This window comes from Copadichromis virginalis, linkage group LG22 (assembly GCF_057382275.1).
Source record: "Copadichromis virginalis isolate Kocher_CV1m ecotype Utaka linkage group LG22, C_Virginalis_male_GT1.1, whole genome shotgun sequence".
NCBI lineage: Eukaryota > Metazoa > Chordata > Actinopteri > Cichliformes > Cichlidae > Copadichromis > Copadichromis virginalis.
The window spans coordinates 21,105,404-21,121,670 of NC_140638.1; the positions used below are offsets into that span (position 1 = coordinate 21,105,404).

Genomic DNA, 16,267 nt, shown 5'->3' on the forward strand with positions numbered 1-16,267 from the left:
GTATTCTAACCCAGAAAAGTCATGTTAAACAAAAGAGGTCCTCTTATGTCTTTCTTTTGAGTTTCTTTGTTTTGAGTTTTTTTTAATACATTTATGAATTCAACTTTATGTCCATCGAGTAATTTACAGCTTTTACTTCTTTACGCAATAATGGTTGGAATGTTGTGAGATTAAACTAAATATATATTTACACTACCACTAGAGGGTTATTGTAAGCGTCAGAAAGTGGGATTTTCCAGGATGTACTCTCTGGCTTTTAATTGACAAATCATTAGCAAAAGGGCTTGATAGTCAGACCTCGTTACATTTGTTTAAAAAAACCCAAGATGGTGGTGGTGAGAACACTCATTTCACGGCTTCGATATGGGACTTAATGAACCTCTTGACGGTGGCACGTCCAGCTTTTGTTCTGGCCATGAGTCAGGCAAAGCATGAATGTGGGTTGCAAAGTGGCTTGCAGATGTGCAGCAGTCCTAGGAAGGATAAAGCAGTTTAGTGTACTCTGTGTGAAATTTGGCAGTTGTATGGATTTCAGCTGATGAGGGCTGAAAATGACATCAGCTGACCTGCTGTCATTGCAGTTGTACTTGACTTCATGTATTGCCTGAACTGAGACTGTGCTGTTTTTGTTGGAAATGAAACTAATTTATGCTTGTGATGTTAATTGCAAATGAAAATAATACATTTTAGGAGGGAGAATTGGAGATGGAAGGAGGTGGGGAGGTGGAACGATTGACTGTGGGGACCTTCACAGCTCCCACAGGGCCACGTAGAGATGTGTCAGTAGTAAAATGATGTGGCCTACCACTTCCTAATCCAGCACTGAGTGTGTTAGCCCACCCAGGCTGTGCTCTATTTTGAGGTGAAATCTTCCTTACGCACATTACAGTAAAAGCAGACATACATCTGTAATAGTATAAATGCTATAAGCGGTTACCTTTCTGTTTAAAGTGATGTCAGACATGAACGCGCACACTCGCACATTCAAGGTTTATTAAAAACTTAAAGCAAAAGAAACAAACAGAGCAACGTAGTCCTTCATACCACACACTGTGTGCAAATATTTCAACATGAAGTCTAGTTCTGTAATGGATTTTTGAAGCACTCCATTCTTTTACTGCACCATAATTTATTCTGCTGCTCAAATTCATGCGGTTGTACGGACAGATTGCAGCTATGCATCTCGTAGCTCTGCGATTCTGTAGATTTTTCCATGTGGCTCTCGGACGTTGTCTGACTTTATTAACAGCGTGCGGTTTCTGAGCATGCTGATCTGCAAGTTGTCGGCACTGAGCAGTAGATGCTTGGGAACAGGGATATTTGTGTAAGCAGCAAATAAAATGCTCTGTGTATTAAAAGGAGCAATAAAACTGTAAAAGTTAAAGTGAGTACAGTGACGGGAACACACTGAATAGCACTGAAAAACTGGGAAATTTCACTTTGTATCAGAAACAGACAAACAACTACAAACAGTGTTGACTTGTCCACACGGAGCGATTTGTTTTATCTGAGCCTTTACTGGAAAGCTGTGCATTACACAACATGATGCTGATGAAGAAAAGAAAACAACTGAGAGCAAATAAAAACATTAAAGTGCCCCCACCCACCAAATTTCACCACCACACCTCATGTCTTACATGACACGTTCAAGGAAGGATTAACAGTGGCAGATTAAGTGGCGATAAAGTAAGAAAGAAACCATTTAACGTCAGCGTTTACTTCTCACGTCACTGTTGGATCTGGATAAAACAAAGGGGGAGAAAGTAGAAGAAAAGTCAGGGGACTGTTTGCTTTTCTCACTCGCTTTCTCTCTGCGGTGTCTTTTGCAAACAGAGTCGCTACTCTAGTTAGCTACGTGTCAGATGGCTTTTAATATGTGAGCATGCTGTGCTCTTTAACCCACCAAAACCACAGGGCTCAGCGCCTCTTCCCCTTTCTTTCGTTTTCTGGTCACCTTTCACCTCCCATCTTTAGCTAGAGTAACAGAGAGGCCACACTCTTGCAGTGCACACATGCTGTAGGTCGGGTTGGTGAACACTGCTGCTGTTGGCAGTCAGTGTTTGGCAACACTTAGCCGGTTTTTGTTTTTGCAGACAGAAGCTGCTGTCGTTTGATGAATGGATAGGTAGATGAATACTGTATATGTGTATGCCCCTGTTTGTATGTTTGCTGTAAGCATGTGTAACGACCATGGTGTTTATGTGTGCGCGTGTGTGTGTGTGTAGGATACAAAAGAATGACAGGGCAGGCTGGTATTTGAGTGTTTGGGTTTGTGGTTGAGGCTGGATCCAGCAGGGGCTTTATTGTAAAAAGTAGTGGGTTATGGGAGGCTTCATATTTCAGATGGGGTTTCAGTGAGGTCAAGCTCATTGGCCACTTTATTAGGTACACCTGTGAACTCTAAGTGGCTCCAGCACAGTTTGTTTTTTGTTGTTGTTTGATGTCACATTAAACTTTATTACTGAAATTGCTTTAGTTCATGTACAGTATGTCAACGTAAACACTTCTATAAACATTTTAAATGTAGTGGAATCTATTCTACCACCACACTCCTCTATGAACGTAAACATAAAGTTGAAATATATCTTTTCAGCATCCATGATCTTTTTCAACAAACACCGAAAGTGAAGCTTTGTAAAAGTGGAACTTGTGGTAATACAGAGATAGCAATGCATTTCATGGGTTATCTATTAAAGTGGCTAATCATTGTTTTTTCATTTTAAAGGAATATGAAGTTATAAAGTGTCAAAATACAATATTTCATGCTTTTCTTTTGGGCGGAATCTCAGTTCTTTTCAATGCCGTTTTATTAGCATCAGGACAAATTAACACTACAGACTGGTGGCAGATTTATTTAGAAATATGCATAGTATCAGCTATGTGTTGCTAGAACAACTTTAATGCACTGGTTTTGGCATTGATTGAAGTCTCCAGTGCTCTGCTTGAGGGAAGAAGCACTATTCTTCCAAATGATAATCCCACATTTACTGTTTTGATTAAGGTATGGAATAAAATTAGGCTGATCATGTTAATGTACAAAAAAAAAATCCTAAAAAAACAGTAATATTCCGGCAGCTGGGGCGCCAAAATAATACCAGAAAATAACAGAAAATAACTTTCACATGAAAATACGGTTATTTTCAGTAATGACAATACAGTTTGTTGCCCTAATTTTACATGGGATTTTGCCTCTTTCAAGTGCTTTTATACATTAAATTAGGAACATTTTAATGTTATTAAACAATGAAATTACCTATAAGCAAGGTCAATGAATCCGGCAATATGAATAATAATACTTCAATGTACAGAAATATACAGTTAACAGTTGGTTTAAATAATAAAGGATTGCATTCATATCGCGCTCATTGAGACCCTCAACGCGTTTTACAATTCCACAATTCCCCTCTGGCCATCACCAGTAGGTGGTGAAGTGTCTTGCCCAAGGACACAACGACCGAGGGCTCGAACCGGCAACCTTCTGATTACAAGGCGAACTACCAACTCTTGAGCCACGATCACCCTAAATAACAATAATAAGAATTATTATTTGATGTAAAAAAAAGTTTATGAGAATCATATATTTTTCCATAGCATTACATTTGAATTTAACAGTTCAATCTTTCAAATAACGGACAAATATTTGTGAAATTATGATACATTTGTGAATGTATTTTAACAATAATACATTTAAAAAACAAGAAAATTATGTTTTATTACATTTATAGTGATTTTACGTTAATTTACATTTGATATGTAAAATCACAGTCTATGGTGTGTTAGTTACAGCAGGGCCCAAGAGCAGACATGGGCAAGGAGATGTGACATGACTTAACAAAAGGCGAACCTTTATTATGGCTGATGACAGAAGGCAAAAACAAAAGCTAAGACGAGTGCAGGCAAGACAACTAAACTGGAAAACAGACTAAGAAAAACCTATGAAACTGTGATAAAGCTATGAAACTTCAAGAACTAATTCTATGACTGTGAGAACTGTGACGACTATGACAAGACATAACTGGGAAGGTTACACAGACGACGCGACACAGACTGAATGAAACACAGAGACTAAATACACATAAGGGATGATCAAGGGAAGTGGCCACACATGGGAGCACAGCTGACACACATGAACCTAATGACAGGACAGGGGAAGTGAAACTAAATACAATGAAAAAAGAGGACTCTTTCAAAATAAAACAGGAAACATGATGAGACAGACCAAACAACATGGGTTGACAACATGAGACATGGAACACAAAGTGTAAACAAGACTAAGATCCAGGGAAAGGGGAAATGAGGAGATCCAATAAACAGAACTAATTCTGAACAACTTAGGGGTGTAAGAGAGCTAGACGAGCTTAACCCAAACAATAAATGACAAAACACAAAGACTCAAGTTCTAACTGATAACGCAAAAACAACTTAACATTTCCCCATACTAAACAGAAATACACAATATATAATGAACTCAAAATGCTGGTTCACAGACCCAGCCATGACAGTCCAGTCCTGATTCGTTGTTGGTCTCTGTTCTTGATGTGCTGGTGTTGTGAAGGATACTTCCCAGTTTGATTCTGGGAGGAGTCTTAGTGTCACATTGGGCAATGCACTCAGGGAACCATGCACAAATATTTTTGGCAGTGTGCAGCAATACTGTAATATTGCATTCTAATGAAACACTTGTATGTGTAATAAACAGATGTCACAGGAATGTCAAGGATTTGTTTTCATTTTCTGTTTCTTCTTGCTTTGCTGCTGCGTGACCGCTTTTTTAACTCTTCTATCACAGCTATTCACAGCTTCCTTGGTTCTTAAGTACACCTTTCTGTTTTGAATGTACTTATCTAGTGCCGCTTACTGTTTTTCCAAGTACTTTTTCCAATAAAGAATAATTTAACTGTGGTACTAACTAGCTGTGCTATTGAAAATATGTCAAAACTGTTTCACATTTATGCTGTGAGACATTTTTGGAAACTGTTTCGCTTTTTCATGATTTTTAACATGAAACTGAATTTTTTCTGATGTTTTAAAACCCTGTTTACAGAAAGAGACTGTGGAAATTAGGAAATGAAACAAATGAATAAATATTAACTCTTGTTTTTATAATTGTCAAAACCCGAAGTCACAGTGAAAAACAAAGTCTGACATTTTACACGGTGTCCCAGTTCTTTGGAAGTGTGGTTTTTGTAGTTTGTTCTGGTTTGTGTTTTTCAGCACACAATATAAATGCAGTTTTTTTTTTTTTTTTGTTATCAAACTCTGCTTTGGTCAAAAAAGTGAATAAACTGTATATGAAACGAAACGGCGTAGTAGGGATCGGTTAACGTAGCTTCATGACCTCACTTTAGGAGCCACTGATCTATGTAGCTCCTCAGTAAAGGGTCCGCCTCTGCTGGGGATTCTGGTACCAGTGTGCTCTCCCCTCAAGACGCCTGTCCCAGCAGTTGGACCCTTCATCACCCCTTCCCAGTTGGGTCCAATCTTGTAACTTCACACCAGCCTCTCAAGTGGGCAAAGTCATACCACATTAAAGAGACCGTTTGACTTAAAGCCTCTGCTGAACCCCCCCCAAACCACAAGACTCCCTGTAACAACCCCTGCCGCTACTGTCATATCCCATTGCACTCAGTCATATTTTTATTAATATCTCGCTGCCTAGCGTTCGTTCTTGAGTCTCTGGCACTTCCAGAAAGGTTGGGTAAGAGAAGTGGGGGAGGCAAAGAGGAGAGAAGGAGGTAGGGCAAGGGTAGAGGGAGTAGGAATGAGAGGAATATGTGACAGCATTATTCATTGTCTTTGAGTGAGTTTGAACCCATGTGCAGCTATACTGGTGAACAAAATTGCTCAGAAGGCTTGACAATTTGCCAGTATTTGATATCGACCGACCAACAGTGTCTGTGTGGAGAGTTTAAAAGTTTTTCCCATTGTGATTAGATGTCAGTAGATGGAATTTCATCTCTCAGAAAGTAAGCGTTGAATTTTATGGAAAATTTGTTTATCCTGTACCACTTTAACGGTATCGATCAGAACTTAATCCTTTCAGCCGTTCTCATAAATACCTTAAAAAAACCTGAGATGTCAACATCAATAAACATTACACCAGCATTGGCCAAGTGAATATAGGAGCCTAGCAAACAAACAAGATATGGAAAATAAAGGAAAACCAGCTCTAGCAGGCAAAGAAAGGCCTGTTTGTGTTCCCAGAGCCGCCTCCTCATGCTTTCGCTCAATTCTTTGCCTGATGAAATGGAGACTCTGGCTTGGTATTCCTCTCTCCCTGCCAGAAACCACAGAGTGACAAAATCTGTGGGGTGTCATAAACGAGTGAAGCCAGGGGGAGAAAGGGAGGAGAAAGGTGGTTGCGAAGCCGGGATGCAACCAAAGACAGTCGGATCCATCTGGTCCTGATAAGGCAGAGTGGAAAACAGATGAGTGCGGTGAGGCAGATGGTGGGTTTGGGGGGGGAGTGGGATGAGGCTAGAGAGTGGATCTGTTTAGGAGGATATACTGCCTAGCGTGCCATATCAGGCCCCCTCCCCGTTTCTCCTCAACCTAGCGCTCTCACTTCATTCCTGCCTGCCCGAGTGGACTTGAGCAACAGTTTGTTGCCTGAGGAAAGAACAAAAGAGAGGCGGAGGCAACAAAAGAAAGACTGTTTGCCCCTCTGTAGCTTTCTTTCTTCTTATGTCATTCCTTTACACATCTCTAATCCCTTGCTGGGTGCCATCTTTCATCACGGTGTACCCTGTGTGTATTATCCTATACAGAACACTTCCTATTGATACAATAAAGGCTGCCAGAAACACTTAGCCTTGGGAGCCTGTGTGTGATATGGTAGATGATACATGTGTGCAGAACCTGCCTGAAGAAAGAAATGGAACCTGCTGTTCTTACTGCCACAGTATCTCCCTGTAAAACTTCCCCACTTTATCTCAAGCATAATATAATGTACCAAAGTGACTCTTGCTGCTGTCTTTTCTTCCGGGAGACATAACTCCCTAAATCCTGTCCATCTGGATTAGCAGGAGATGACGCAGAAGGTGTCTGACCTGCTCTGCATGTGAGATGAAAACCACCCAAAGAGCCACTCTGCATTTGGAAATGAAATGTCAGGCTTTGAAGCAACAGCAGTGATATGGAGATGCAGTCCCACTGCTTCTACAAAAACCATAGAAGACATGAACTGCATTTATATTAGGCTGATTTAAAGAAAAAATATCTCTCTTTATCTATCTCTCGATCTATCTAGATAGCTAGATAAATAGAGCTAAAAGGCCCAGCCACCCAATGCATGTAGGCAAGGTGACCTGCTGAAGTTCAAACCAAGCATTGGAATGGGGAAAACTCCAATTTATGTGACTCTCGTGGTTGTTGATGGCAGATGGGCTGGTCTGAGTGTTTCAGAAATTCCTGAACTGCTGGGAGTTTCTCTAACAACCATCTCTAGAGTTTATAGAGATTGATGCGAAAAACTAAATATCGAGTGAGAGGCAGTTCTGTGGATGAGAATGCCTTGATGATGCTAGAGCTCGGAGGGGAATGGTCAGACTGCCTAATGGGAAGGCAACAGTCATTCAGATAAACGCCTGCTACAACCAGGGTATGCAGAAGACCATCTCGAACAGCTTCAACTCTTCTACGAAGGCTTTTCACAAGGTTTATGGGAATTTTTGACTGTTATAGAAGTGCATTTGTGGGGTCAGATACTGATGTTGGACGAGAAGGTCTGGCTCGCAGTCTCTGCTCTATTGGGTTCTATTGGGTTGAGGTCAGGACTCTGTGCAGGCCAGTCAAGTTCGTCCACACAAAACTCACTCATTCATGTCTTTATGTACCTTCAGGGACATTCCCAAACCGTTCTCACAAAGTTGGAACATGAAGTTGTCCAAAATGTCTGGATTATCTGAAGCATTAAGAGTTCCTTTCACTGGAACTAAGGGGCTGAGCCCAAATCTTGAAAAATAACCCCACACCATAATCTCCTCTTCACCAAACTTCAAACTTCAGACAGTGCAGTCAGAAAAGTACTGTTCTCTGGCAACCTTCAAACCCAGACCCATCCATTGGATTGCCAGACAAAGAAGCGTGACTCATCGCTCCAGCAAGCACATCTTCCCTACTCTAGAGTCCCGTGATGTTGTGCTTTACATCACTGCATTCAACGCTTTACATTGTGCTTGGTTTGGATGCAGCTGCATGGCCATAAAGCTCTCTGTGCACTGTTCTTGAGCTAATCTGAAGGCCAGATGAAGTTGGGAGGTCTGTAGCGACCAAATCTGCAGAAGGATGGTGACTTCTGACCATTATGCGGCTCAGCGTCCGCTGAACACTGTCTTTGATTTTATGTGGCCTACCACCATGTGGCCGGCGTTCACAATCACTTCCACTTTGTTATAATACCACTAACAGTTGACTGTGGAATATTTAGTTATGAGGAAATTTCACAACTGGACTTGCACAGGTGGCATCCTATCACGGTACCACGCTGGAATTCACTGAGCTCATTCATTCACAAATGTTTATAGAAGCAGTCTGCATGCCTAGGTGCTTGACTTTATACACTGTGGCCAAAGAAGTGATTGGAACACCTGAATTCAATGATTTAGATTGTGTGAGTGAATATTTATGATAATAAAATGTAGCTAGACACTTCTAGTTTCATTGTTTGTCTTTGGTTTCCTGTGGCAAATGACTTCCATCACTCACTCATGTTGCTTGGTCAGTTCAGAAGCTGCAACCTACAGACTTCCTGTTTTGAACAGACACAATCACTCACAGAAATTCTGTGACTGTATCCGCATAGCTGTCCTCTTTTCAAAACAGTAACTTGATATTTGCATGCATGTGACACCATTTGGTGACATCTGTAAATTGTCCCTACAAACCATTACACGAGTAACACTCTCCCAGAACGAGCTCTAAGTTTCCCAGAACTTGAGACCGTTAATGCAGTACTAGATTGATACATCCGCTTTTATGCAGTCATGTTTAGACACTGAAATATTTTCCTTTAACATATGCAAAACACATGTTTTGAGTCTCGATGGCAAAGATTCAAAAAAATGAATAAAAAGTAGACTGAATTACAGAAAGATTACAGAAATCCAGCCAAAACATAACCATGCTTCCCATAATTCAAATATATAAAGTCAGACATTAATTTCCTCCGACTTTGAAATCGAGATTCCATCAACGAGTTCACATTTAGCTTAAATCATAAACTTGCTTATACTGTAGCACGCGGCAAATTGATCTTATTTCAACGCCTAATTACATGCAGTAGATTTAAAACGGATACAAGTTTCAAACTTGTGCTGATGTGACATTTGATTAGCAGAATTTAGGGAGAACGACTTTAATCTTAAGCCCAAGTTGCTGCTGGCAGACGCCTCATAGTGCGTTACTGGGACAAAGCGGGGCTAATTTTCAGTAGCTCTTTCACTAAGCCTGACAGCACATGAGGGGAATGATGGCATAACCTGTGGTTTCTCAAAGAGGGGATTCAGAGTTTAGTCGGGAATTTTCCTCTTAAGATGGGAACACTGATAGGGCTTACGATTGAAAGTAACATATGGATCAAATAGAGGAGTTCCTTGATTTGATTTAGTTTCTCTTTGTCATTACTCATGTGGGGTAGAGATGTTTATTTAGGGTGTTGACGGCACTGATGTTTTACGTTTGTGTCTGTATATTCTTGTGGAATTACATGTTAATTTTTTAATTTTTGTTGGTGGAAATAATAAAAGAAGCTTTGGTCTTTACTAGAAAGATGTGAATTTAATGAGATTGCTTATATTTTAATCCACCTTGACAAAGATACTAAAACCTCAGATGAGCGATGCTTTTACGAGGCAGGTTAGCTGTTCCCCCTGCTTGCGCTCAAACTGTCAAACCTTTCTTCATAGAAGAAGAAATCAGATCCAAGAGTTCTTACATTGTTTGGAGTTTTGAGACAGATGGTTGTGGGGGTTTGTGTGCGGAGATGACAAAGGGTGCAGGACTATGGTTTATTAGCCCACTGATGGAGTCTGATGGAGGGGGAACAGACCTCAAACAGCAGCCTGTGAGACGACCACAGAGGGTAAAGGTCACCGAGAAACTCTGGGTCATTAGAGTGATCACAGCCAAGAAACAAACCTCCGCGCGCTTGAGAATAGCTGCCTTTTCAGCACAAAAACATCATTCCAGACATTTTTTTCTCTTTTTTGATGATTTGTTAACACACAAGCACATGATTGTATATTGCTTAATCCAGCGTGTAACATGTCATACAGTGCACCGGTGATCTTTTGTTAATCAGGCAGCTTTAGATGTTCCTGGACGAGCTGTCAAGTCTTGCTTAGTAATTCATGCTAATAAGCCTCTAGCCTCGATCCCCTTTTTGTCAGACTGTGTAAATAAACTTTTCAGATCGAGCCTTCATGCCAGCCGACAAGCACCTTTAGTTTTTACCACCAGAGTTTCGTTTATTTTGAGTCTAGACATCTGAAGTGACTCCCGAGCCGTGCCGCTGGAAGCCGTGACTCCTCAGAAGTAACAGAAAAGAGAAATAAAAGAGCGTGAAGTGTTTTCTTTGCCTTTGGTTTGTTTTCCAGTCTCCTTTCAAAATGAACTGGGGTTTGGAGTTGGCTGCTTCGCACATGGTGTGGTGGAAGGGATGGGGAGAGAGGGAGAAGTAAAAAAAGAAGTGAAAAATAAGCACATTTTACTACTGCAGACGTAGTGGAATCTTTCTACGCTATAAACAAAATACATTCAATTAGTGTTTTTCACTATGATACCTTTACTACTGTATATTTACTTGGCACATGGAGTCTATGACATGCCTCTCTCATCATTTTTCTAATAACAGAAATTTTAATTTGTAAAAAAAATCAAACATGTAGAGACTTAAGAGTTATAATGAGAGTCCAAGGTACAAACCAGGTATAACCATCATGGTTAATGCACCTTTGTCTAGATTCAAGTCGGCAATATAAGATAAGGAACAGTTAGCGTACTTTGTTGCTTTTTTACCACTTATAGACGTTATTTTTGCTGCTACAACCTGGCAGATGTTCACGATAGTCATAAATAGGTATAAATAAAGCCAAAACTCCTGCAGGCTGAGCCAGCCTAACTGACATTATGAGTACTTTCTATTGTTTAGCATTTACCTTTATCCCATAATTACTGCTTGTGGCCACGGTGGCTGCTGTTTAGCTAAACTTAACATAGTTTCACTTGAAGCAGTTGTCACCTTTTTAAGGCATTATAACAGTCTCTGTTGTACAAACTTATATTGTTCTCGGTTGAACAATACCCAACAAATTCCTTTGTGGTTTATTCTTTTATGGATTATTTATATGATCATTATAAATTAAACTGTTGTAGATGTATCCTAGGTCTTGCCTTGTTAATGCAGTGATGAGTTTTGGAGGATTCTGATAGAGTTTTGTCTCCACGCAGTCTATGAGCTGCTGTTTCAACAGCAAAACATCTGACATACAGTTTTCATGAACACTAAAACTGTCACCAGCGCTCCTTCCTACAAATCTACGATTGCATGAGGCAACGATCCATTTGCGAAATGCACCCTCCATGTTGTTCTAGCTTTACTGTTTTTAGTTGTGATTTGTGTTTGTGAGCTTTGCTCTGTTGGCTCTCTCGTGCCTGTGAATTATTTCCCTCTCAACAGGACTATGCTTTTTTTTTTTTTACTGGTTCTGATGAATCTGTCAGTGAATCACACCAGTTAACCTCCTGTAGCGCTATGCTGCAGGATGCTGAAATAATTTTCTCATAACTCATAGCTTCAGTGGCTCTGGGTCAGGGGGAGCTAGCTGTTGCACGCAGAAGCCCTTATGGGATGCGCACCGAAGAGGAACCAAAACTCAATAAACACAGCGTCTAGGGGGGGTGGTAGTTCAAGGGTGCGCTTGTCATGACGGAGCCTACGGTGAGCGCTCCAGTGGCTGCTGGGGTTTTGATGCTGTAATGTGAAACGGCTGGGGAGGGAAGGAGGACCACAATTCCCTCTTTGTCTGGTCTCCACCCCAGCGTCACCCCATTCTCGTCTCCTCAGCGGACCTTCACAGTGCCCACACTCGTCATCTCCGTCTCCGTCTGTGTCCCCACGTATGCCACCCATCACGATGTCTTGATTGCTCGCACTCACTCGCACCCAGCCAAGTGTTACCGTTTTGAGTTCATATCTTTTCCTCTGGGCTTTTCTACCATCTGCATTCAGTTCATAATAATGTCAGTTACATAAAATAACACCAGCATTGAATCTGAGTAATGCGTCCTAATTCTCCTCTCTCGTTTTCTCTCCTTAGTCTCCGGTGGTGTCTGTGGGCTTTGCCAGGTTTCATCCCAACCTGGTGGTGGGGGGGACGTACTCAGGACAGATAGTCCTGTGGGATAATCGCAGTCATCGCCGGACCCCTGTCCAGAGGACCCCTCTGTCTGCTGCTGCACACACTGTAAGGATGATTTAAACTGTCAGTATGATACATTTATCATACAGTATGTAAAGGTTTATCTCTGCTTTACAATTAGAATTGTGATATTAACAGCAATACGTCTGCAGGAGATTATTTATTACTTTCCTTACTGTGTAGTTTTCCTGCGATGACACATCATTATTAAAACCTGGAAGGCAGAACAGTTTCAGTATTTAACAGTTATTTTTTAGCAGGATTGTTTACCCAAAATTCTGGATAGCTCCTTAAATCATAGAGTAGTTACATTGCACCAATCCATCCTTCTCTACAGCCATTCACAGTATAATCAAACTAGGGAAAACCCTTGCTCAAGGCTGTGCCACGACCAAAATTAGTGCCACCGTGTGCAGTGGATTTATGGTTTTTTGTGTAGCGGCCTTCAGATGGGGTCAAGTTGGCAATTACATGCAATCTGTGATAAATCAGCAAGCATCGCAGATCTGCTGCCATGTGCATTGATAATCTTTTCCCCGAGTATGATGATCCTGACACAAACAGCTAAGAGTGATAAGCTAGGTCATTTTAGCTAATTAGCACTCATTATTGCTTTGTAAACTGTGATCTTCTTGTTCTTCACCTCCTAAATGAAAGACCTGAGATCCAAATTACAAATAGCGGTCTGTTAAAAGTGTATTATTGTACACTCTTATCCTGACGGCAGTGCAACAAAGAGCATTCACAACAAGAAACTGCTAAAATGGATCTCCAGCAGGGACGTAATTGTTCTCTAGTGATTAAAATATTGCAGTGGATTCTGTATGTGGATCAAAAGTGCCCAATTTCCATTAATCTTCTTTTGAGATGTTCTTTGATTGAAAATTAATTTTAGTGGAGGGTTGTTGGAACCGTGTTTTGCTCTTCAGAGCTCTGTGTGAGTCACGTGACTGAAAACTAAATTGTTAATTTGGTTAAAAGTGTTGAAATACACTTAGGCCAACATGGGGAAAAAAAGCAGATAAACACTTTTTTTAATCCAAAAATTCAGACGTATGAATATGATAAAAAGATTTTGATTGCACCAATTACACTGAATGATTTTTATATGATAATCTGTATTCTTGGGTCTGTCTGCACTTAGACATAAACTTGATAAAAGCAAGACATAACTGAAAGAGCAGCTCAGTTCAGCTATAGCAAATTACTGTTGAATATAAACTAACGATATCTTAAGAACCCAGCTTGTTTATAATCACAGCTACAGTAGACACACACATTGTTACATGCCATCCATACTGTAGCTTTAAACGGGCTGCGGGCTCTAATAATGAGGCTGCCACTCTCCCGTTAGTGGGTACAGCATGCTAGCATGGTGCTGATTGCTGAATGGATTCTTTGTGCGACCCGGCGCACAAATCAATTACTGCTCAGTAATGATATAATGGCTTCACACACTCGTGGATTTGAACAGCAGCACATGTCTGAAACGTAGGGTGATTTAAAAGGACGAATGCACACTGGCATGTGAGCTGTCTGCATCTCTTGGCCCCAAAAAGCATCTAATGACATCATGTGCTAAAGGGGAAAAAACATGTGATCATTACAGGACAATGTTTATTCGTTTCATAAATAGTGGAATATCACAATTAATGACATGGTGATGCTGCTGACAGCCTGCTACAATTAGGACTGTTTCAGCTATTTTTTGTACAAGAGAAATTGTTATGCTTCAGTTCAAAGAGGCTAATAATTAAGAACTATAATGTGATCACAATGTATTATCCTAAACGATGTTGTTGTAATTATACTACAGTTGATAACAGCTTTTTTGTATTGTGCACGGGTAAATCTTCACCCAAATCCATTTGTTTGTCTCTGCGTATGATCGTGTGTGTTTGTCTAGCACCCAGTGTACTGCGTGAATGTGGTCGGCACACAGAACGCCAACAACCTGATCACCGTGTCCACAGACGGCAGGATGTGCTCCTGGAGTCTGGACATGCTCTCCCAGCCTCAGGTACACAAAGCTCTTACCGCACATTAGTGAAGCAGTCCACACAACCTGCCAGCAGCATTTAAAAAAAACAACAACTTTTTTTTCACTCACTAATGCTGTTTTGTTGTAAAAATGCAGGTTTATGCTATATCCACTCTAATATAATGTGTGTAGGAGACCATGGAACTGGTGTACAATAAATCCAAACCCGTGGCAGTGACATGCATGGCCTTCCCCACGGGAGACGTTAACAACTATGTGGTCGGGAGCGAGGAGGGCACTGTGTACACTGCATCCAGACATGGCAGGTTGGTTAATGAAACATGTATTCTTAAACACAGATATGCATTAAAGTTCACCAAACGTCTGCTGAATATGAAACAGTGCTCATATAATTTATAATTATAGAATATTAGAATTATAACATTAGCAAAGTTTAAGAGGATGATTGTCCCTAAATTAGATTACATTTAAGTAACTTAAAACTTAAAATGTGATTACAAATGAAGTTCTCCCTCTTTTGGAGGGAATTTTGGGCTAATGGTCGCAGTTCCAGATGTTGCCTTGTGCGTTTTCCCTCTCCAGTAAGGCAGGTATCTGTGAGATGTTTGAGGGCCACCAGGGGCCCGTCACAGGCATCAGCTGTCACAGCGCGGTGGGCACCGTCGACTTTTCCCACCTCTTTATCACGTCCTCGTTCGACTGGACCGTCAAACTCTGGAGCACCAAGGTACAATGTGGGAGGTGTGTGTTAGTGTGTGTGAGGGAGCGAGAGAGAGGGGATGTGGAGAAAGAAAGGTTGTGCGGGGGGTTGATTGTGACCTCCAAGAGGTTTTTAAGCAGATCCTGAGAGGGAGAGAGAATGAACTAGTGAAGAGGGAAGGTTGAGTAGAGAGGTCTCGTACAACTTGTGTGTTTCTCTACATATATGTTTGAATAAGCTGTTATTGTGCGTATATGGGTACTCTGTGTGTGTGCGTTTGTAGGGAAAGTATTCACTGCTAACGACAGACTGTATATAAGGATGGTTTTAGCCTCCAGAGCTAATAACATAGAAAATCTGCAGTCTATGAGCTCACTTCATTTATAACTTCATTTATGAGTTTATGTTCTAATTTGTACTTTCAGCTCTTATGTTAATATAACATAGTGTTGATTTGGTAAATTATGCCCCCGATGTAAATTGGGATACGTTTTAGGAAGACCTACTTTGTGATACTGTACGATCGTGTATTATCACTGTGTCTCAGACAGAGCCACCACTCGCTGTTCACCTCCAGCTTCAAAACATCAAATTGGGGACGATCAAAGTGTTCAGGTCAAACAAGAAGCAGCCTCTGGAGGTGAAACATGATCCCAACACAGAAGTGGAAAAAATTGCAGTTCCTTTAGGTGCCACTCGAGGCGTGCTCCAAAAGGGACTCCATTCCCATAGATTTCACATTTAAGATATAGAGACTCGACCTGAGTAATGGAGTTTGTGTAACTGAGTACATCTCCATTGATATGACTACTGCCTACCACGGTGAGTCTTGGAACCAGACCTTTTCACTGTGTCGGCACTGTTGGTGAGTTTTCGATTATCTGATGGATGTTCTGTGATACAGCAAATCAAAATGAATTTATGCATCTGTTTTGTTGAGTAAAATGATCCTCTTTAATTAGGCTAATACAAAGCAATAATTAGCTTATAGACAATTTGCTGCTCTGAACCATTCATGTGTTAATACAGTGTTACAATCTTCAACTGGTGTATATCTCACCCCAAGCACACCCAAGAGCAACACCTCTACAGTTGAGACCAAAGTGAATATGTTTGGTATTAAAACCAAACATAGCATATCAGCAC

General features: G+C 40.8%; 1 protein-coding gene across 8 annotated transcripts in view; it reads left to right on the top strand.

Annotated features, from left to right (window-relative positions):
* dync1i1a (dynein cytoplasmic 1 intermediate chain 1a) overlaps positions 1-16,267 on the top strand; it is a 66,494-nt gene that overhangs the window by 32,061 nt on the left and 18,166 nt on the right. For all 8 annotated transcript variants that reach the window (XM_085445418.1, XM_085445421.1, XM_085445423.1 and 5 more), the window contains 4 exons: positions 12,318-12,464; positions 14,326-14,439; positions 14,593-14,726; positions 15,004-15,148. In XM_085445418.1, coding sequence (XP_085301544.1) covers positions 12,318-12,464; positions 14,326-14,439; positions 14,593-14,726; positions 15,004-15,148 — 540 coding nt within the window. The remainder of the gene's footprint in view (positions 1-12,317; positions 12,465-14,325; positions 14,440-14,592; positions 14,727-15,003; positions 15,149-16,267) is intronic.